Source organism: Myiozetetes cayanensis, unplaced genomic scaffold (genome assembly GCF_022539395.1).
Source record: "Myiozetetes cayanensis isolate MyiCay16 unplaced genomic scaffold, myiCay2020 scf6-25, whole genome shotgun sequence".
NCBI lineage: Eukaryota > Metazoa > Chordata > Aves > Passeriformes > Tyrannidae > Myiozetetes > Myiozetetes cayanensis.
Genome location: NW_026087853.1, coordinates 39626435 through 39649934, shown reverse-complemented (window position 1 = coordinate 39649934; position 23500 = coordinate 39626435). Strand labels below are relative to the sequence as shown.

The 23500-nt window shown below is 42.4% G+C and overlaps 1 protein-coding gene across 3 annotated transcripts in view; it reads left to right on the top strand.

The window, feature by feature from the left end:
- TSPAN18 (tetraspanin 18) overlaps positions 1-23500 on the top strand; it is a 117109-nt gene that overhangs the window by 80321 nt on the left and 13288 nt on the right. For 2 of the 3 annotated variants that reach the window (XM_050336397.1, XM_050336396.1), the window contains exons 3-5: positions 12116-12205; positions 17995-18086; positions 18818-19012. In XM_050336397.1, the coding sequence (XP_050192354.1) occupies positions 18024-18086; positions 18818-19012 (258 nt within the window). In that variant the 5' untranslated portion in view covers positions 12116-12205; positions 17995-18023. The remainder of the gene's footprint in view (positions 1-12115; positions 12206-17994; positions 18087-18817; positions 19013-23500) is intronic. The other variant, XM_050336398.1, reaches the window with a different exon arrangement.

The following is a 23500-nucleotide window of genomic DNA, read 5'->3' as shown; positions in this document are numbered from 1 at the left end:
CTCTAAAAAGGAAAAAAGCACTCGCATTATAAAGTTTCCATTAAATTGCTCACTAAGCCTTCAGGTACAGTAGGAAAGAAACTGATACTGTAAAGGGAACACAGTCATGACATATCATTTTATTTCAGCTAGAAAAATGTGGCTTTGCTTGGAGCAGAAGCTGCCTCCCTGATGAGGCCATGGTCTGGTTGTGTGGCTGGGAAAATGAAACAGTCTGACTGAAGATATTGTCAAATACATGGAGGTTAAGCACCCTTTGCCCCAGGCGAATTCCCTTGTTATTATAAGCCAGTACAACTAGGCTGTAAAATGCAGGTCTGCAAGCAAAGCTAGGGTAGTAACTACAGGTGGTAACTTAAGGCTGCCTTCATGAACTAAATCCTGCATTTTCAGTCCTTAAAAAAATGGATGTGTGAAGTAAATTCCTCCCTATCTTGCCTATGACTCATATAAATGTCTTATACTTCTTGAAACAGATTTTCAAAGTCTTCAGCCAAACCCATGCACATCGATCCCTTAATTAAAATCAGTTTATTTTGTAGGTTAATAGCTTATACCACATCCACCAGTGTGGTAATTTTTTTCTGTTAAATGGCTGAATAAGATCTGACATTAAAAGATATCCTGTCCTAAAATGGATTTTTTTTTTTTAATCTCTAGACCCAAGAGTGGCCCAGTTGAAAGGAATAATTTCAGAATCACTGAAACAATAGATTTAAGTAGTGAGAAAATCATTATTCTGGGTGTTTGGTATAGGTGTAGCAGTATTACATTGATTTAAAGAAATTAATTCCCTGGGTCACTACTGTTAGACTGTGTAGTTATCGAGTCACCTCTGACTAGGCTTCTTTACCAGAAGGATATCCTGGCTATTACCCCAAATGCTTTGGAGCCGCCTCATTCATTTATAATCTCCCCAGGATAGCAGGGAAAGCAGCAGATAAGTATTAGCTGAGAGACCTGAGCAGTGTCACCCTGGGATAAATGGAAGGATAATGTATTATGTGAGACGATGTCGTGTCACCAAAAAATAAATTTCAGGAGCTGGTATTTCATACAGGATATGCAAAGTGCTTAAATGGGAGCTTGCTTAGTGTTCACGTTTATTCTATCATTCGCTCTCTCATTCATTCTTTTCAATACACTGATTTGTTTGGTTGCTTCTGAGCAAAATCAGATTTTCTAACTAACTGATAACTCCTATGAGGAAATCAGATGACAAAAAATATTAATATGATACGTGATATATGGTGCAGGTGACAGTGTCAAGAGAGTACATTGCAGAAGAGAGGGGAATTTAGGAAACAAAAACAAAAATAGAGCCTCTCAATCAAAATTTGAAGCAGTGGAATCAATGAGGGAGAGAAATACCAATAAGCCCCTGGTTGGAGGAGGAGGGGGAGGCTCTTTGATCGGTCAGGGCAAGGTGAGCCCATCCTTTTTCAGCAGCTGCAAAACTTTAGAGAGAGCCTGTACATCTCGTTGAGCTCATCCTGTTGCAGCTCAAGGGGCTAAAAGTGGGGAACTTGGCTCTGCTGATGAGGTGTGCTGAGCCCCAGTGAGTCACAGCATTTAAATAGCAAAGCTAGTGAAGGGCAAACCAAGTCAAAGCTAATTCTGCAGGGTTTTCCTTGGTGGGCCAGTATCGTCACCTGTTTTCTTCTTGGCCCATAGGGAGTGTGCAGGCTCAGAAAAGTAGCACAGCCTATCGAAATGATAGATCCCTAAGCACATATCCTGCCTCTCACGTTTCTTGGTGCGTTTCTGGTACTTCATCTTCCGTCTCATCAGAGTCATGCTGCACTTGCCCCTAGGGCACCTGGCTGTAGTGTTTGAAAACATGGAGCTTAAAGATGGGCCCTGAGTGGGAGGAGGCTCGTGCAAATAAGCAGAAACAGAAGTATTGGAAGATCAGTTTAAGGAGTGCATCCTGTGTCCAGATTAATGTGCTTCATTCAAAAGATGTAAGAACAAACCTGCTTTTCCAAGGGCTGCCAGTAGGTAGTCCCTTACTGGGGGAAGTTTTGCATTGCAGCTTTTCTGCTACGAGTATCAGATTATTGTAAATGCCTGCCTCAAACTCCTGATAACTCTGTGCTGACTGGAAAACTTTTGTTCCTGAATTACTTCTGAGGGAGCAGATGTTGACCCAACATTTTCTAAAAAGTCCCCACATCCACCCCCCAGAATTTATTAGCAATGCACTGGAGCATTCAGGATACTGAATCCAAATGCCCTGTAAACTCTCATGTCTCTGCTGGCCTCCTGGCAGAGCTGATTCACACCACAGTGGGCAGAGTGGTAGGTGGTATGCTGTCCTGAAGGTGAAGTTTCAAAATGCATTGAGTTGGCAGCACTCAAATTCTAACCAGAATACCCTTTTCCTCCAATACACAATGTTGAAGTGCAACCTCTGGCTGTCTGGGAGTCCTGGGCCACTGGTAATGCTGGTCAATGTGGAACCTCAGCTGTGTTGTGGACAGTGTCTTCTTTCAAGATTAAAAACGTTACTGTGTCTGTCTTCATCAGTAGATCCTTGACTTGGGATTCTCCTAATGAGGAGCTGACATGGTGAACTTGAAGACAAAACAGATGGAGTATAAGTCATCTGATATTTTTTGGTCCAGTTGCCATGAGCTCAGAACTGTATAGTCCATATGAAGGACCCTGCCTGTAGTTTTGTATCTGAACAGTCTTAAAAAATATTGGCAGTCACTCAAAATGCTTGTTTTCATATAAAAATTACAATATTTTGCGTACTGTCTTCTGTCAACTGCTTTTAGTATAGGCAGCCTGGTACTCTCAAAGGATATTGAACTAAATCTCTCAGACTCCATGGGAGGCAGATAAGTGTTGTTGTTAATTATATTAAATACAGGGGGCAGGGGATGAAAACAACACACTAGCTTGAAATGACTCGCTAATGTCTGTGAGGTTTCTGTGAGAGATGTTAGCAGAAGTGGAACTATAAAGTGGTCTGAGCACTAGACAGGGGACCACAGAAGCTGCCCAGGACATTTGCTGAGTATCCTGAAGAAAAGCCTGGTCAGCTTTATAAAGGACACAGCTTCATAAAGGGCTTTCAGACTGTAATGTGGAAAGCAATCTAGGGCTTAAATGGTATTAATGTTCTTATGCAAGCTGGTTTGTGCTTCATCAGACATGCAGAATGGTGACCACAAATCATGTTATGAAATTTGTCATAAAATTTATCATCAAATGCATTTTCACAGCAAGAGTCCATGGGGTTTTCAGAAAGATTCTTCTCCCTGCGCTGACATGAGTGATAGGAGAAGAAGCTGTTAAATGCCATATCTCTTGGGACAACGTTTTGTGTCCTTGATGCAGAGCTCAGAGCAACTCTGCAGCCTAACTGGGAGAAAGTCGTAAAAGTGTTGTCTCTTCATGTTCAGAATATCTTGAACATCCTGTTGTTCCCTGTGTTTTCTCAGCCTAAATCTGGGCTGCTTTGGCTCTTTGCTCTGCAAACCTCATTTTGATACTTTTGCAATATGATTTTTTAGCTGAAAGGCAGCATTGCTTTCAAATTGGATGCTGATCAAGATGGGAGACATAACAAAAGTGTGGTTATAGTGAGCTTCGACCACTGAAAACTGGTGTGACTTTGCAGTCAGAATTCAGCCCAGTCCTGACTGATGTGAAAGTTAGCCTGTGGAGTCCTGTCCCTCACAGGAGATCTGCTTTTATCACTGTGTTCTTTTGTCCTCTGTAAAAAGATTGCCTAGACTTTCAAAAACAGGAATTACCAGATTTGGTCAGATGGTGTTCTCACTTGTTTTGGTTGCAAAGAGGAAGGTGCTCAGCAGTCCATCGACAGATTGGTTTTTTTACTGATTTAAGGCCATGTGAACAGCTCGTGCCTTCATCATTCACTGATACATTTGTAATTATTCCAGCCCCTCTGATTTGAATTAGAGGGGGTTTTATGACTCTAGGTTCTAAGTCCTGACTTCTAGCAGGTAAAATAATAATGAAGAGTGAGTAAAAGAAAATTAATCAGTATTTCTGTGGTTAAATTTGCTATTTCAGTTTTGAAAGGGTCAATACCCTGTGAGTGCCTGCCAGTTTTTATGTGTATGTATGATTGATGGTGCTTCAGGTTTTGCCCCAAGCTATACTCAGTCTGTTTGCAAGTGATGCTGGTAGTGAATTTCCAATGCTGCTGTTATGTGTTATTTAGATAACACTAGAGCTAAAAACCCAGACCACTTCACAATCAGAGATACAATCCTTTCCCCCAAAGCTCACAAACCTTAAAACAAAGACTGCCTGGGGAGATCTTTGGCACTGTGTTAAATATTCTTGCCAAGAAAAGGTTTCTTACAATTGTGGCCTTCCTAAAAGGCACTGTGGGTAGTATCGACACAAAGATATCTGTATTACATGGTTTGACCTGCTTTAACCTCAGCCAGTCTCCTGGAGATGCAGGAAATATCTGTTCCATTCAAAGGTCTTGCCTTTCAGGAAAAGTAGAAACGGTTTGTCTGGTGTCCCAACTTTCTAAGAGGAGATGTTATAATTTCTGTGGGTGAAAGCCACATCATGTCATCAACATGTAAGCTGCTGTCTTTGTGTGCAAAAATGAATTGCTTCCCAAGTCTCTCCACTTAAGGCCACTGTAGATGTACTGTGCTTGGGGAACGAGGATATTTTGGGAAAACGGGTATATTGTTCATGACACTCTCTTCCTTTAGGGGGAAAAAATATATGCTCTTTTAACTTTTAGCTATAGTGGAATGTTTGACCAAATCTTAATGAAAACTAGATCCCCAGTTTTGCAGGTTTATATGTCCTTAAAAATCCCCTTTTTTTTCCCCTCCCCTGGAGAAGTTTGAAGTCTGTCAGCAAGTTAAGTGGGATTTAGATCAACCTCTGAGCAATTAAGTGATAAGGAGATTTCCTTAAGGTCACTCAGTTCCCCTCCCCACATGTGGAAGGATGAAGTTACTGAGGGGAAGTGTTACAGGTGGCAATGGAAGCGAGTTCCCCCATATTCGCACCTCAGCAAGGTAAACTTTTTGCCTCTTAAGTCTCTGTAACACACCAATTTGCCCACTTTTCCTGCATCATGAACTGGGTGCCTCCACACCCGTGAGCCTCCAGAGCAGTGTGGGGAGACATACCCAGCAGCTGTGTGACCCCATGCCCTTTGGTAGGACTGTGGCTGGTGCAGCAGGATGGCTCGTTCACGAGAGCTGCAGTGTGGGGCTGTTGGTGTGGCTTCATAAACACGGTTGAGGCATCAGCCGAGGAAGTTTAATTAGGCACCTTTTATTTCCTAATTCCTGGAAGATCTGAAGCTGCTTGCACAGACTCAAGGGCTGCCAGGCTGCCTGTGTCTGATGCTGTGAGAGGTGGATGTGTTGCTATGGCACTGGAGGTGTCTCCAAACCCCACTGCTCTGGCAGCTGAGCTGGCTCTCAGCAGCATGTCCTAATTGCGGCTGTGCAGCAACAAAACAAATATTCAGAGATTTCATAAAGGCTGTAATCAAAGGAGCATCCCTTGCTTTTTAATATGTGCTGAATGGGTTCATTTGTAAGCTTATTACGACTTCAGAGGGAGAAGCTATTAGGGTGATCATTAGCTGCCTGTGCAAATAGCAAGAAAAACTGTGGCATGTTCCAGAATAACCCTCTTTTTAAGGTGCATTAACAATAACCAGCCATGCTGTCTTTCATGTTTCCCATGCCATGAGTCAGGACAAAAGAGAAAGGAGAAGGGGACAGTGTACGGTACGCTTTCAAAATAAGTTCAGATGGAGAGAAAAATGAGATGTTATGAGAACAGCAAATTCACTAGCATGACATTGTGTGTCTTGATGCAGTATCTGTTATCCACTGGGAAAGCAAAAGCATCTGGGAGCCAGCCTTCGAGTCTTGGCTCATATCTCACTTAGTCCCTCTACTCCTGTCATCTACGTATGAATAGTGCAATGGGTCTTTTGTCTGCCTGGAACCTGATCGTTGCTGGAGTGTTTGGATTATACATCTTATGAAGGAAGAGAGAACATTTAGAAACACATATGCCAAGATCATGGGATTTATTAACTCTTGTTTATTTTCCTGCAGAACATCTGAAGCTGTCTTGTGGGCTCTGGCCATGGTTCTCTCTCTGCTCCTTCTTACCCTTTCTTAATCAGAAAGCAAAAATATCTATAGCAAAAGATATTAAGTGGTTGGGTTTTCATCCATTAATTGGGACAGGTGTAGTTGAGATTAGTCACATTTACCTTTAAAACCACATTAGCTGCAATTTTATGTATTAGAGTAAGTTAAAGATGCTGATTACAGTGAAACTCAGTTTAGATTTGCACATGGAATATTTATAAGATGTGTATCAGTTTGGCTATAAGCAGGGTAACTTAGGCTTCATGTCTGCCTCTCTTCCCTATAGCATTTCTCATGTCCTTTGCTGCATTCAACTTTTCCTGCACATATCACCCTTATAGCTTGTGAAATTTATGTATTTCCTAAGTAAATGAATGACTCCAAGTTATGAGCTCAGTAGGCTAAAGAATATCCTATTGTGTTTGGAATTCAAGACACTTTGGGATGCATTATTATTAATATTCCTGTTAAAAGCATTGAAAAGATGACTGAAAGCAGATAAATAATGCCACTGGTCAGATTACCAGAAATATTATTTTCTGGTTTATTTAGTATTACTGAAGTCCTTCATTTAAGATCTGCTTTTCCTACAGACCGTTTTTCCTAACTTTTGCTTTTCTAGAGGGACTAAACTGACTGTTTTGTTTTTACATGTGTGTAGGCAGTTACCTTGAACAGAGAGTTTTGTTGGTTGTCAGGGTGGGGTTGGGATTTTTGTTGGGGTGTTTTTTTTGTACATTAGTTAATGCATTTAAAGTTCTAATTGGGATTTCTTCCTTAAAAGCAATTCAGGTTATTACTTCCCCATCTAAGTGTTAAACAGTGGGTTACTTTTTCCACACCTCTGTCCTATGAAAAAAAAAAAAAAAGTTAACTTATTGATCTGTTAAAACAAATGATTCAAGCAGGGGTTTCAGATTCCCTTGCCCATGGGCCTTTGCCTGTGTTTCTGCCCAGACAGTCTGGGGCTTCTTTTTCTTGCTAAGGACATCATCATCATCTCTTTGACAGGACAAGGGCCTGTGGCTCAAAGTAATCCATTTTGGTAACATCCTTACTTTAAAATCATTTTCCTCCTCTGCTTTGTTTCCCTGAAGCCTGCAAAGTATCAGGAAACTTCTTAAAATATTGGAAATTGTGGTCTGAGGAGGACAAGGTTGCCACAGCAACTGTCCGGTATTTCTGAAATTTATTCCTTCATCTTTCAAAACCATCATGAATGCCACAAACTGCTGAGGCATTTGCTGCAAACAAAGCAAGGCAATAGAAAGAGAGAACAGAAAAGAACACCGAGGAGTCAGTTGTTGTAAAGGTGAGATGTGTCAGGCTCAGGGAAAAAGTGGCAGGCATTTACACTTCATGTTAAATCCCCTCAGTGTCTGGAATGCCGTGCAAGCGTATGGAGTGTTTCAACACTTGACAGTATCTGACATTACAGTGGATAATGTCACTTGGCTTGTGAGGCAACTCCATGATCCACTCAGGATGGTGACATTTATTCCATCCGTAAAGGAAATATTTTCAGAAATAGGAGGCCAAAGTTAGCCGCCTCCCTTTTGGTATGATAAATAACTGCTTTCTGGGACACAAGATGCCTGGCAAAGAGTATAACTTATCAGCTCAGAAGTGATCAGTTTTTTCGTGGTTTTGGGACTGGTCTCATTATGGACTGGTGAACATAGGGTTGTATTGGGGGTCAGGAGGTTTAGCATATCCATTCCCCTTTTAGCTTTGTTTTTCTTATCTGATAAACCAAATTAATGTTGTTATATCATCAGTGCATATAGTCTTTGGGTCATCTGTTTAGAAAGGCAGACAATCAGTACCATATGGTTCCATTTTACTGTGGTTAATACAAGGGAAAATACACCTGTGAGCTATCTGAGGACTTTTTTTTTAAAGCAGCAGAACTTAAAGAGTTGCAGGCTATTAGATGTGTTGGTTCTGTATGCGGTTATCTTCTCTTCTGAGACAGCTGGTGGCTGTGTGTGAAAAGCTGTGTGAAAGAGCCAGATGTGATTACCTGTCTAACTTTGCTTGTGAAGGGGCCCAGGTGAGCAGTTCATGTTTCCAGCGGTGTGGTATGCACATTTGCACTACTTGAAATGGAGTGCTCTGTGGCCTGAAGCCATACTGGCACTTCAAACACATACTCTAGCACTTTTCAAAATGTTACAGCATTTAGGAGAATTGGTTCTGCTTTGCCACTTCTGAATTTCCATTTTGAATGTCTGTGTACATGTGGGAGATTTTACCTCCACATCATCTCACGTATTCTATGCACACATTTTGCAAAGTTGCAAATATAAAACGTAGATGGTAACTGTTGTATTATCGGTTTTGTTGCAATGCTGATGTTATTTGTATGAAGTTTTAAGGGGTTCAGTCCAGCCCTCTTTTTCCTCCTGTGTAAGACTGATGTGCTCCTACTGCACAGCCGTTTGGTGGCAGAAATGTATCTTTGTTAAAAGCAGTCAGGATGGGATGGGATTCAGTTGGTCTGCTTGGGTAGGAAACTCACGGTAGTTTTAGCAACAGCTCTGATTCATTTAAACGCTGTCCCAAGCCTCATATGCTTTTAGTGTTATAAAAGCCAATCAGGTTATTGTTTTAAGGTATAAGGTGCCCCTACGGGCTTTGATCACTCAACTGTACCAAGGAATTAAATGCTCTGAGGCAGTGCAACAGCCTCATTCACTCCAGTGTTGCAAGGCAAGGCAGTCATTGCTGCTAAATGGGCCCATGTTACAGTGGCATTAGCATTTTAATGCAACTAAAGAGGAGGTAGATTGACTGTAATTTAGTATCGAGTTGCATGGTCTTGTGCAGGTCCTCTCATCGCTGCTCCACAGGGGCCGATTACAGTTACACACTGCACTTTGGAATCTAATTGGATTTACATGTAGTAATATAGTTGTGTCATAGCAACGATTCTGCTGTGCAAGTGCTATGAAATTCCAGTACAATTAGTTATTTATGTAGGAGCAATAGGTACAGGATAATGTACACAGCTTGTGCCAAGGTGCAGTTCAGGAGCAGCAAATGCTTTACTTTTTTCCTGAAGCCATTGTACGGGAATGAATATCCCAATCCTGTTTTCACAGAGCCATTTCTCCTTACCTTTCACCATAAAAGCACTGACCTGTTGCAGACATCCAGCAGGAAACTACTTCTGTCTCCAATTTTTGCTTTGGTTGAACATATGGGTTGGCATGTGTTTTGGTTTCTCTGGATCCTGAAAATGTGGTGAGCACAGGGGGCTAGCAGTAGCTAGGAGCCCTTGTGAAGCAGGACACCTGTAAGCGGTCCATCTGGTGGCCCTTCCTGCTCTACTCTAGACTTCCTGCAGGAGGTCAGATTTCTCACAAAGACAAGCCTTGCTTCTCCATCCTGCATCCTTCATTTATTTCTTGTTTCACGTGCTACCGTACGTGCTACTGCTGACCATATCAGCTGACCGTATCAGCCTCTCTTTGCCCCGTTCCTCTTTGCTCTGGGGCTCTGACTGTCTTTTTTGTGGCATGAGACAAGCAGGAGGCACATGTTTATCTGCTTTTCCTTCATCAAAGCCCGCTCCTCACAAAGAGCTGCAATGTGAATGTCAAGAGAAGCCAGTGCTCAGCAAGGAGAGCTGATGTGGTGGCTGTGGGATGAGCACAGGGGCAGGACAACATGCCAGCCACAGCTGCTCGGCTGGCTGAGGCAGTGTGGCTGCACTGCGTAGTCCTAAGGATGGGGCTTGGCCTCAGCCATTGCTCTGGCTTCCATTGTGTTCCCCCAGCGACTGTAATTAAAGGCATCAGCTTGCTTAAGTCGCAATTAGGCATGGTGGTTTTGCACTTTCTGCAGTTCTCCGTAATGACAAAATTGTAGCTATTAACTAAAGAGAGTCTGTTTAGTAGGGACTTTCTCCCCTTTAGGGCCACAGAGTAAGATGGAGCATTGCTGCTGTTTGGCACCAATTGCGGTCTTTCATCCCTTCTGACACAGCACATGCTGGTACCTACTGAAGCATTTAAGCTCTTCCTCTCTGTGGTGCTATAATTTCTTTAAAATATTGTGACATATGAGGAATAAAAAAAAATAAAATTCCTCTCCCATGCAGACCTTTGAGGGCTTGGAGGGATGTAATTATATGCATACACAGTAGGAGCAGGAATCTTATCACTCTGGTTATTTTCCTAATGATATGTTTATATAGCAGAGAGTCATCTCTGCTTTAAAGTTAGAGCCATCTTCTCTTGGCAGCAGCTATCCCAGAACAGTGGCATCACAGGACAGGACAGCTGAAGAAATTGTCTCTCAATGGCACATGCAAAACACAGGGTGAAGTGTCCCCACACACTAAGGAAATAGATAAAAAGGTCAGGGTGGGCACTGGGTTCTGACTGTCAAAAAGGGGCTCTCTATTGTGAGGCAGTGACATTGTCCCTTGTCCTAGCTGTAGGCTCTCCAAAGCCCTCTTCAGACATGCCTGAACCTGCTGCATCCGTCTCCCAGCCAGTCACATGGCACCCTCTGAACTTTCACATTGATGGAGAAGCTGTACTGATCCAGGGCAGCCTTCATACCCAGCACTGTAAAGGGGCACATGCCCTCAGCACTTCACAGCAGAGATGGGTCAATGGGCAACAGATGTTTGTACCTTCCAGATTTCAAAAGGGAAGACATCTCTACTCCTTATCTAGAGATGTACATTTACAGTGACAGAGGAAGGACGTTAAATGTGAGCGATTAATGCAAAACAAAAGATCTATGAATATTCATTATATGTTTTATATTGTAATAATTTCAGCCACCTTGAAACTCCTTATTTGCTTCCTGCCAACAACAAACGATAGACTTTTGCTCACAGAAGTCTTAATGGGAGGCAATTTTCAAAGGCACATTTACAAATGTTTGTGGGAAACAGATGTTAAATGCACCCACTCCAGAAATCAATATGAAATGCTGGCAGTGAGAGAGCAGGGATAGACCCAGGTGACTTATCTAATGCCTCACAGGGAAGCAGTGGCTTCAGCATAGCTGCAAGTATGCCAAAACCATTTACAAAGGATGCGTGAATTACAGTGCTGAGCGACCCTGTGTGAATATTGGACTCTTCCGGCATGGGGTGCTGTTTGAAGAGTTAATGAGTGCCGCTTCCCCACAGACCCTGCAGAGTGTGGGGTTGGGGCTGTGTCAAATGGGTGGAAAAAACACCATTGGAGAGGGTGCCCTGAGAAAGCAAGTCAAACACATGCCTTGCATGTTAGTCCGTAGTCTCTCCTCACCTTTGCCTAGTCAAAGACTGTCACTAGCGTTGTGCAGGCAGAAATTGAAATTTACTGAGAAAATTGTAATTGTTAGCTTGAGGGCAGTGGCAGTCTGCCCTTGAGTCCCTGTGCCTGCACCTGTGTATCTACTGCTTTGGGTGGACAGGCTGGTGGCTTTGCTGCTCCTCTCTGTTCTTGCTTCCCAGGCAGCGACAATGAGGCAGAGGGAGAGGAAATAGTCTGCTCAACTTGGCTTGAGAGCTGGCTGGAAGAACGAGAGATAATGCCCAATGTCTCAGGCTGCTGCTCCTAATGGCTGGGCTTCCCAAAGATGCATTCCAACTCCCTTCTTCTGCCTTTTCCATTTTCCTAGTAAATGGGCTGTAAAGTCACAGCAGATTAAAGTTTGTCTAAACCTCCTATAAAATATTGAAGGTGCAGCTGGTATTAATCTAGTCCTGTTGTGGGATGAGGTGCATGTGTAATGGGACTATAGATTTACATGTGGTCTGTGGGCATTTAAAACATCCCAAAGATTGTTAAAGAGATTCTGAGAAATTGAATCCCTCACTGCATATTAAAAGCTCTTCATTACTGCTAATGTACACTAAATTAAGGTGGCAATTAAACTGAGCTTATTCATCAGGATGTTGTGTTTTAATAAATTGTGTATTTAACATGATTGTGTTTTATTGACTTCTTCAGTAATTGCATACTTTTCTCTTACAGGACAAGCTTGGATAGAACAAAATACATGGGACACACAGACAATTAAAGACTAGAATAGGCACTGTGCTTCCAGTCCCAAGATTTTTAAAGGTGAGTGTTGCTTACAGCGTGGTCTTTGTGCCTGCCAGATGCTTTCTCTGTATCTCTGTCAGGGCTGGTTAAGTGTACCAATGGTGTGCAGGAGAGGGGTAAGAAATACACAGCTCAACTGCATCACTGTCACTCACAAGGTACTGGATAAAGTTGTCCCTCTTCAGTCTCTAATGAAACTGCCCCATCTCTGTTGTATCTAGAGGAGAAGACTGTGTGGAAATAATACTCCGAGAAGATTTTCTGGAAGGCTCTTCCTATTGGATTTGTTCTCTTAGGAGAATCCACCACTTTGGTTTTACAGAAGTTGGATACTGCTTGCAGACAGTGAATACAGAAATCCTCTTGTGAGAGATGGACCTGCGAAGGAAGGCAGGCATGCTGAGCCAAGTCTTAATAGCTGCAGGCCAAAGGGTGGGCTGCCACATTGCTGTGGAGAGGACACAATGGAGCAAAGCCAGGTGGTGGTGGTCCTTTGCCACTGGTGAAGCTTAGAGCTTCAGGGATGTTTCCAGGGATATCCCAGCTAGACAGCCTCTAGAAATTGATGCATTTACTTGGAAAAGAATCTACTCCATATTTTCTAATGCCTTTAAAGGCTGCCTGGCACTGGTTCTGGAGAGCTTCAAACATGTCTTCTGCTTTTACTTGGTTGCATTGTGTATGAACAGAAAGGTAGGTGTGAGTTAGCACCATTTCCTCCTCAAGCCACTGGCTAATATAGTAGGAAGTACTGCAGAATTGGTTCTTGGGTTTTAAAGAAGCAACAGATGAGTTCAGTGGACAAGGTCTTCGTGCATGTGGATGACAAGGAGATATTTATGTTAAAAGAAGATATACGTGGATGATGTGATGGAAAAGAAGTGACTGAGAAAGTGATTCACCTGAGGGTTGGGCAAGATGACCTCTAGGCATCTCTTTTACTCTTGGTTATTCTGTGTTTTCTGTCAAATATTTGAAATGGGAAGATTGTGATGAGCCATCAGGCAAGTGCAAAAGGCCTGAGTTTTTTGTACTGAAACACAAATTGTCTGCAGAGGTATGTTAGGAGTGGACAAGGAAAATAGTTCACACACTTGTTTTCAAGTAGAGGGTAGGAGCCATATGATAAGGAAGATGCAAGGATTGAGACTGGTGAAGATGAGGTGCTCCTGAGAGTTCTGATAGACTGATGCATCTGTGAAATGCTCTTGTTCCATTTGCCATCAGGTAACTTGGACACACCTTGGACAACTGTTTCAAAAATCTTTTCACGAGGCAGGTCATCATACACTGGAAGAGGTGTCCAGGGAGACTGGGGAATCTCAGTGCTCGGAGACATTCAAAACTTAACTAATGTGACCCTGAGCAGCTTGCTTTAACTTTGAAGTTGGATCAAACTCTGGAATTGGCCCATGTTGGAGGCAGTGGGTGTTTGTACTCAATGACATCCAGAGGTCCTGTTCACCTAAGTTTTTCGGTGATTCCATCTCCAAAGCAAAGGTAAAGGAACAGTTGAAGTGAATCCATGGGTTTCAATCTAGTGTGGAAAGGATATGGGGATTGAGGGAGATGTCAGTGGTAGCAAAGAGAAATTTAGTAGCAGTTTTTGGGGTGTGTTTGAGCAGCTGCCTTCAGAAAGGAGAAATTCAACGGTAGCTGCAAGGCATGCAAAAGCAAATGACAGAAGAAAGGAAATAAATTGTGGCTAGAGAACAAAAAAAAAAATGCATTGCCTTAAAAAACCTAGACTATTCCTAACTGATTACAGCAGCTAGGGTGTTTCCTGGCTACACTGCTGGGGATTTTTAGCCTCCCCATCACTTTGCAAGATAAAATTCATGTGATTCATGTGATGAAGGAGGGTAGAGGGGGTGGGCAGGGGGGTGGGGGGAAAGGGGAGAGAAATGTAGAATAATCTGCCTAAGAAAAAGCTGAACATTTATAGCTACATTTCAGACAAAAACATATACATCTCATATGTCTCACAAGTCTGAGATGGGACAAGCCAGAGGAAGCATCTGTCAGCCTCTGTCTTCTGCAGTTCTGACTCTTAATGTTTGCTTAGCATTAAACGTCTCCTGCAGAGGAGAACTTAATCTGTCATAAATTTGGGGCCTGGAGGAGGGAAGAGAAGGTATTTTTAAAAGGTAGATTAAGATATTTGCCTACAATTTTTATCTCACTTATATCAGTGTGTACTAGTAGTAACTCGGAAAATTTGCCTTTTGTGTGTATGGCTTAAAAAGAAAAGTAGAAGGAAAAGCAGCTCTTTGGGTCAAGATTGTCCTTTAATGTCAATTATTTTCTCCATACAGCCTCTCATCAGGGATTTCAGGTACCTTCATCTAATTAGGAAGGCAGTAGTTGGCACAAATGCATTCATAATTACTTTATTTGTAATTAATATTATTTGCATTTGCTTGCATTGTTTGTAAATAGCATTAGTTACATATTCTTCGAAGTCTGTAGCAGTACTGTGCTGGAGTGCTTTAACTCTGACATCAAACAGTTTTAAGTGCCTCGTAAGAGATCAGATCATGCTTTTAGTTGATTTTTTCTGTTTTGATCAGTGCAATTACAGGATCCAAATTATGACGTTGCATGTGCTGTTTGGGAATCTGGGTATCCAGCAGAAACTGGAAAGGGTGTGTTATGCTGGTACATGTGGATCTCTCCAAGCTCTAAGTTCCACCACTGAAACAGGTGCTCAGATCAGGTCAGTGGGTTGGCATTTTTTGGAAGTTTGTATTGAGTTCTTCTGATGTGGAAACTCTGAAATGATTTTTCTTGGCTTTGCCAGCCCAGACTTCCATTTGCACATCCTGAGTAGAAGAATTTTGGAATTTGTAAGCCCCAGTAGGTGTATTCCTGACTTGAAGCACAGCACAGTGAGTAGGGTTGCACTTAGTTTTTGCTTTGCTGTGTGAAACGTGGTGGATTTAGAAATCACAAATCTGAGCCCAGTGCTGCTGCTGGGGACAATTTCTTGCCAAGGCAATGAAGGGAGTCCTTGTTTGTCAAAGCTGAGTGTCCATGTGTTCTTGCTGCTCCCAGGTTACTGTGACTGCCTGGCCCTGACAGTGAAGTTTTCAGGATCTGGTTGCTTAATGGATTTACAGTCTCCCTTCCTTGCTTAGGCCTAGAAAATATTTTAACATACTGAGTTGGTGAGTGGGCAGGAGCAGTGCGAAGAATCCTAGTTTAGGTTTGTCTTTGAAAATAAAAGTAGGCCTGTACTCAGTTCATGTAAATCAGAGTAGTTCCAAGGGAGCTTGTTTGTCTTACAGAGGAAGCAGATCCAGACATAGAAAGGAAAGTAAGGCAGGGATGTGATTTATCAATGCTACAAAGCAGCAAGACAGTGTTTGGCTTAGGAGCTGCTGCTTTTTAGACCACAGGCAATGTTTTTCATGTGGGTGACTGTAGTGTTATGGGTGTGTATGATGTGCAGTGACACAATAAGAATAAACTCTTTTGCATTTCGTTCTTTTTTGACTAAGGCTGCTATGATGTGGATCATGCAGGTGGATGCTCAAGGCAGCACGATTTTGAAATTTCTCAAATAACTTTAAGACTTTGGCTAATATACTAAGATTTAGGCATCCTTTGTTTCAGTAGAGTGTGACTTTTTTTTGTGGTGAGAGGAACATCTGGGTGACACTAATTGTGGGGCTCTTGAAGTTCATTGACTTGTTTGTATTTTCATATCCCTCTTTACTATAGCATCCAAGACATGTGTTAGTGGAGCTGAAGGTTTACCTTTCCCATAAAACTGAAGAATTCTCTCCCCAGGTCCTTACCCTTCTGGACTTCAAGATTTATAGAGCATGGTGCTAATAACACCAAGGTTGTGGGTTTGATCCCCATATGGTCCATTAACCTAAGAGTTGGACTTGATGATCCTTGTAGTTCCCTTCCAACTCAGAATATTCTGTGAAAACTCTTTTCTCTGTGAGTTTTTCAGACATGGCTTTAAACACTGTTTAGAAGCTGTGGGCATTTTCTCCAGGCCCACATCAGAGCTCTGTGCCCCACTCCATCTGCTGTAGTAATGGTCTTGTCTTTGAGTCTCTCTGAACAGAACAGTTATGTATCAGAGATATGAGAAAATAAAGTTTGTAAAGAAGAATATTGCCCTCATTCTCAGGTCCAGATTCAGGTTTGTGTTTCTCCAGAAGCAAGGTGGAACTTCTCAGGATCCCTCTAGCAAAGGGGGTTCCCTGGGCAGTGCCCACCCAGCAGAGGCCACACTGCTGTCCTGCCCCAGGCACGTGTAGATGCAGAGGAAAAGCAACTGCGTGTCCACATGGACTTCTGTGTCTCACCATTTGTGTCTCTGCTTGTTTTGTCACTAAGAAAGGAGCTGATTTGATTTTAAACCAAGTAAAAGTAATGCAGAAAACACACACTGTGTTAAGAAAAATCTGTCTCTTACCTCAGGCAGCCCCATGCTGGGGGCTCTGCCTGCCATGGGTTTTCTCAGCTTTTTGGCTAAAGCAGACCAGTTCCTATGGTCACAGAAGAAAGCACCCTGCAAGGCTCTGCAGCACTTACAAGTTTTTTGGATTAACTAAAACAATGAAGGAATGAAAGAGAGTTTTATTTCTGACCTGGTGAAAACCTTGGATAATTTCATTTTTTTCTTTTAAGTGAATTAAGTGTACTTTGCTAGCATAGCATATCATAAGATGCATGTCTGTTCAGGGAATGGCATTTGCAGTGGAGAAAGGGAATGAGATGCTGCTAAGACATGTGGGCTTTGGGAAGTCTTCTTTAAGGAGCTGAGCAAACCTCTGCCTCTGTGTTTGTGTATGTTCAGATCTATCTGTGCACAGTAACACGACTGCATTGTTTTCTGTTTCAGTGTATTTATTTGTCTGTCCCTCTGGGGTACTTGGTGATATAATGGCATATTAGGAGACATAGTCACTTCATTAAACAGCAAGCAGAAACTTTTTTCCAGTGTAAACCTCATCTGGTCAGGATTTATTGTCACTTTTCAGATAGCAGCACTGTCCAAGCAGTTTGTTGTCTAAACCAGACATGGAGTTTCAAAACTGGTTAAGATTACATAGCGTTTTTTTCTGGCCTTAAAAGCTTTCCAACATTGATCCATGGGTTTTTCTTGAAAAAGGCATGTGCAAAGTGGGGCATAGAGCACCAGGACTTCACTAGCACAGGACATCTCAGTGCATGACAAGCAAGTGGTGTGCTCCAGGCTGAGTAACCCTGTGTGGACAGCCTCCATGGGCCCTCCCATGTCCACACACTGCAGTCATTCCCAATTCAAATGTCTACAAGTTTTCCCGAAACTGTTGTCCATGTTTGTGTGACGTTCATTCTGTAGAGGAAGCTTGTATGGAGCTAACTGTCCCAAACACTTGTTGTGCTTCTTTTAATTGGGCACAAGCTTGTTCTGGCTCCTGTGTCAATGAGACCTTCTTTGGTGTAAAACAGGCAGGTGCATTCAGTGCTTCTTCAGCTTGACAAGCTTTAAGAAGGGCAGTAAAAATCTTCATGTGCAGAGGGATATTTTTCCCCAGTATCTCACTCTGCAAGTAAAGCTAGACCTTTCCTCTCCTGCAACCCTCCTCTTCACATCTGTGTTCAACAGACCTTAAAGAATGCAAAGAGACTTAGCAGTGATCATTATCTCTTACTAGCATGTGCCTATGTTGCCTTGTTCAGGTAAGAAAAGAGCTCTTCTGTATAATGAACTCCACAGGATCTTGGGGGAAATACAAATGGAAATAGGATTGTGTCATTCCAAGAAAAAATGAGTGTGCTAGGAAAGTGTTGTTTTGCAGGAGGAGTTGGACCAAGGAGCCTGAAGACCATGGAGGGAGACTGTCTGAGCTGCATGAAGTACCTGATGTTTCTTTTCAATTTCTTTATATTTGTAAGTATTAAGAATTCACTTTCTTTCCTGAATCCTTCTGTTTCCAGCAGCCTGCTGCCTCCCAGCAGGATAGGCTGTAATTTTGATAAAGTTGCCATGATACAGAACACCCCCTCTGCTTTGCACTAGCAATCACTGAGCATTTTGCAGCATCCAAAGATGCTCAGACGTTCAGCAAGGCAGTGCAGTGGTCACTGTTTTCTGTGTTATTGCTGTCCTTGACCAGGGAGACCACAGGGAAAGCTGTAACTAGGGATGTATGTGGTTTGTCCTTGAATGGCAGAAGAAATTGTTTTCTAGTCCTGGGTGCCCTGCTGAGGTTTTCAGTCAGAAACAGTTATTCCCATTGTTCTTGTTTTTTAAAGGAAGGGTGGCCAGCGCCCTGGCCTCTGTGGCAGGGGTGGTTCATGCATGCCCCTTCACTGGGATGTCCTCCACCGATGTGGCAGCAGATTGACACTCTGTCTTTCAGCATTAGGGAGGGAGGAAACAGTTGGTAGAGTGATGTGTCTAAGAAGAAAGGCACTTTTGCTGCAATTAATTCATTTAGTGAGCAAGAGATAGTAGCAGGTCAAAAGTCACCTGTACAGTGGAGAATATATGCAATGGAGAAACACAAATTCTCCAAATTAATACGTTTGATCAAAAGATAGTAATGAATCCAGTTTTTCTTCAGCAGTTGTTTTATGTTGACCTGTCTTCCTCTCTCTCCGTTCCTTGTGCTGTGACAGCTGGGAGGAGCATGCCTGCTGGGACTTGGAATCTGGGTCATTGTGGATCCCACAGGTTTTCGAGAGATAGTGGCTGCCAACCCTCTGCTCTTCACAGGAGCGTACATCATGTTGGCTATGGGAGCAATGCTCTTTCTGCTGGGTTTCCTCGGCTGCTGTGGTGCCATCCGTGAGAACAAATGCCTCCTGCTTTTTGTAAGTATCCTTGCATTTTCTGTTGGCCTTTTGGTGCTTCCCAAGAGTGGGAGTGACTGGATAGATGATGCTGTGATAAGTTCATTAATGGGTGTGTCTACTGTTATAGCCATTATTCCTTTAGATAACAAACAGGCTTAGGATACTTTTACACACAGATAGAAATACAGAGAATTTGCTTTTTCCGTATATAGATTTGAACCCAGTCTCTGAGTGTATTTTGACCTGTTTAAGCTTTCTTTCAAAATGCCCCCATTGAATTGGTTGGAGTTTTTTAACATTTATAAATTGACCAAGAGTGGTTCTCTTGACCTCCCAAAACCCGCTGCTCCACTTGCAGATTCATTCCTCAGGGGTTCACAGCAAAGCAGAGGGAACATATGGAGCGCAGCACCTGGGTAAGGGAGCTCCCCCCTTGTCAGCAGAAATGCCTAGCTCGGAGTTGCATGGTGGCCTGTCATTGCAGCTCTCAACAGCTGGTCAATCCCTTACACAGCCTACTCTGCTCCTAAAATCAGTGAGATTTGTCATTGTTAGGCACATTCTCCTGAATGGCAGGGTTAAACCTCAGCCCATGCGGTCATCAAAAATTACAAAGAGCTAAAATAAGTCACTTCTGCCCCTGCCTCCTTCCCCATAAGTTCTGATACTGTAGGGTTCCCAGCCATTATCTTCTACTGCAATGCATTATCAGTTATGTATTGAAAGATAAAGATCATTAGTTTTCTTGTTTTCTTTTTTTTTTTATCTGATGTGATCTTTTTCCCTCTTATTGTGTCTGTTTGCACTTTGGGGTTGTTATGTTTTTTGTTTGTTTGTTTTTAAGATCTTGATCTTACTTCTTGTATTTTGCTATGATTGTGTCCTGCACAGCTGCTTCATGGTGTAAAAAAGGCTTGTCTCTAGCTTTAAATAGAACGGAAAAGTCCTTTTTCTTGAAAGCAAACCCATCTTTCCTAGAGATGAGTGCGGCTGCAGTGAGATAAATTCTCTCTAGCCCTTGCCTCACACATGCCTTGAGTTCATAGCCTGCAAATGAGATCCCTTTCCTGGAAGCCATTGTGGATTTGATTTCTAGTGGGTCATCTCAGAAGAAAATCAGAAAGCCAGATGTATCCTTGCAAAGTCTGTGGAGATCTGCCCAGAGGAACCTAATAAAATGCAAAGGATCAGGCCCAATGAGCCTGAGGTTACTTCAAAGCCTGTCCCTGTCAGATTAAGGAACTAAAAGTTACGTCTGATGAAAATTGTTGATTGTAAGTGAATGGGAGAGTGATATTTTCAGTTTTGCATACAGATGGGTAACCTGGCTGGAGGAAGGTAGCTCTGGGCCATGCTCTTTCCTGATTTAATATCAGTTACAGGTTTGAATATTCCTCCATGTGTTCTACTTATACTCCAACACACTTGACTTTGTGGTTATTACTTTTCTGACTCTTAGAGATAGTTCTGAGCCCTGCTGCTTTATTTATTTACCTTTATGATTATTTGATTTTGAATGAAATGTGAGAAAAACACAGGCTGGAAGTAATACTCTAGACTAGGAGAAACTCTAAGTTACTGGATGAGGAATTATTGTTCCACTTTGATCAGGTCTTTGAGGGCTTCTGATATCAAAGCCAATTCTGTTAAACAACCTGCTGTCTCATGTTCAGCAGTGTGAACCACTTGGATGAGGACCTGTGCTGATGCCAAGGGAGAAGAAATATATTGCCCACTTCTTTTTTGGGGCCACACCAGCTGATGTTAAAATCAGCTTACATTAAAACATCTGTGAACCCCAAAGTCTGATAGGAGTAAGTTTTAGGCATTGAGGAGGCAAAATGTTCATGACTGTACTCCAGAGAGACTGGGAACACTTGCAAGACAGAGAGTGTAAGTCTTTGGTGGGGTTTGCTAGATCAAATCAAGTCCACTTACAAAGTTGTTGAAGAATTGATGAGCCAGAGAGCTGCTTGAGTGAGATTTCACAGTGATGCATAATGTATGTCTAAAGCTTTTAGTCCAAATGTAAACAGAAGATAGAAGGGACAAGACAGATGCACAAAAGCACGGTCTCTAGGTTCTGGCTTCTGTCTTTCCAAGGACTTTTATTTTTCATTACGCTGCTTGTCTTTTGGTTGAAAAAAAAACCCATCACCGTGGAACCTAACATCTCGCATTAAGCACAAGGCTGTGAAGTATTTCTAGATTTCCCAGCACTTGGACTTGGCTCACAAAATTGGCCTGCAGATCAGACATTGAATAACTTCTAGATTGTCCTGAAGACCCTCTGATTGCAAAACACCACCATAAAAATCAGAATCCAAAATACTGTTGATCATACAACATTGCATCATGGCACTGAATTCACCTTTAACAAGAACAGTCCATGTCAGCTTCATTTGGCTTAGTTTTGAGTGCAGATAGCCTGTTCTGCACTTCTCTAAAATGGATGTAGTAGCCCTTGAAACTCCTCAACATGAAAATGCAGGTTCTTTGAGTTGAAGGCAGTTGCTGCTCTTTTTAGAACAGCAGTTTTGAGTTGTGAAAAATAAACATGAGGCATTGATTTGTGGAAATTTCTGATAAACCTGTAATCATCACCAGGAGCTGAGGCAAGATTTTTGACCAGTATGAGAGACCTCGCTTCTCAGGATGTTCACCTTGGATGTGAGGGCTACCTGTGTTCAAATTTTGTGTCTCAAGCTTAAATTTGAATGTGAGGCTACTGTGTCTGATGCATTAACCAGCTGGCTGTTTTGCAATTTCACATATCAGTAATCAATTTAATTTTTGGAAGGAAAACATAGTAAGCAGGTTTTGACTCTCCTTAAAATTCAGAATGGGAGCAAGTTCTGAAACACTGATGATCCATCTTCCTTTTCTCATCAGCCCTAATGGCTGCTTGTGGGGTTTTTTTTACAGTAACTATTATAAATCTGTAATGCAGAGTGCACAATATAAGTGTAAATCAGTTTGGGAACGATAATGACGCTTATCATGGATAATCTGGGAATGACTACTTCTGCACAAGCCTGTGCCTGGAGCTTGGGTGAACATGTGTCTCCCAGTAATCAGTAAATGAAATGCAATTAGCAGGGTGATGGGATTAATCACTTGATCACCAACTTAGACCTTAGTGACTATGCTGAGATCCCTTGATGGATGATGAAGTGAATTTGCAAAGCATCGTTCATTCTCATCAGTTGTTCTTTGCCCTCCTGTGGTGAAATTAAAACAGTCTCTAAGCAGGAAAAAAAGAAGCCACACAGAAAACTCCAGCAGTAAGAATAAATTAGAGAGTTAACTAGTTCAGCAAAATCAAGCAACATAATTTTGTTGGAAACCAAAGTCCTTGCTCATCTGATTTTCTTGTTTTGTCCTTCGAGCCCAGGCTCCTTTTCTTTTGTTTCCATTGTGAAGCAGGAAGACAAACAGGACAGGGTGGTGTATGCACTTTTCCAGTGGGGAAAAATCGTTTACAGCCCTGATAATTGACAACAAAACAACATTTTGCCCATTCCAAGCAGGTAGTTTGAATTCTCTCTCCATCACCAAAGTGCACAATGCACAGCCTTTCAGGCACTGTTTATAGATCATTGCTCAGGGATCACAATGGCACTTGTGGCCCTCTCTGCCTGCTGTTTCAGAAAGACCTTCTACAACCATCCAGACTTCTCTTTCTATTTTTACTTATTGCTTCATCTGCCTTTGTTGGTAACATGTAACACATTTATCACCCTCCATGCAATGTGGTCTTACAGGGTTCTCTGTTCACTTCTGTTTTTCTCACAAAGTGCCAAAATCTGAATTAATTTCTTAACATTCACTCAGCTTTATAAAATCATCTTTGAGTCTGTGTGCTAATTTTAGACAGGCTGACTGTCAAATGGTCATTTCTCTTTCTGGCTATAAAACCATTAAAACTGTCCATCTAGTTCAGACTTATTGTTCCTCAAGCCCTCTATTTTGTCCACAAGAATGGAAATAAATGCTATTTTGGAAGAGAACGTGAGCCCTAGCCACTTTCTGCTCTGCTCCCATAGCTGTTCCTCAGCACCAATATTTGTTGTTTTAGAATGTTACAGGATGCATCCCTGCCTGTTCCTTTTACTGTTTCATATGTTCTGAAGCAGCATCAAACTAGCATGAGACATCAGTGTAACTGAGAATTGGTCCCAAGGGCAGGCAGAGTCCTGAGCTCTTTGATGTTACTGAGGGTTTTCCTGCTCTGGGAGATTTGTTCCCTTCAACATTCTTTTCCCCTTTCTTGAGTTTTTACCTCTAGCTGTGTGCCACCAGGCAGAAGGATCTGAAGTGGGAGCCTGCAGGAGTCTCAGAACTCATCCCAGCCAGGAAACACTCCGCAGCACCTGAGTGCTCTGGGTAGAAAAGGGAACAACACCCTCACAGCAAGATGTCAGTCTCTCTGGGGATGAGACCTCTTAAGTGCATTGTATTTAATTCGGGGGTGGGGGGGTGTTGTGCAGGCACAGTGAATCAGTC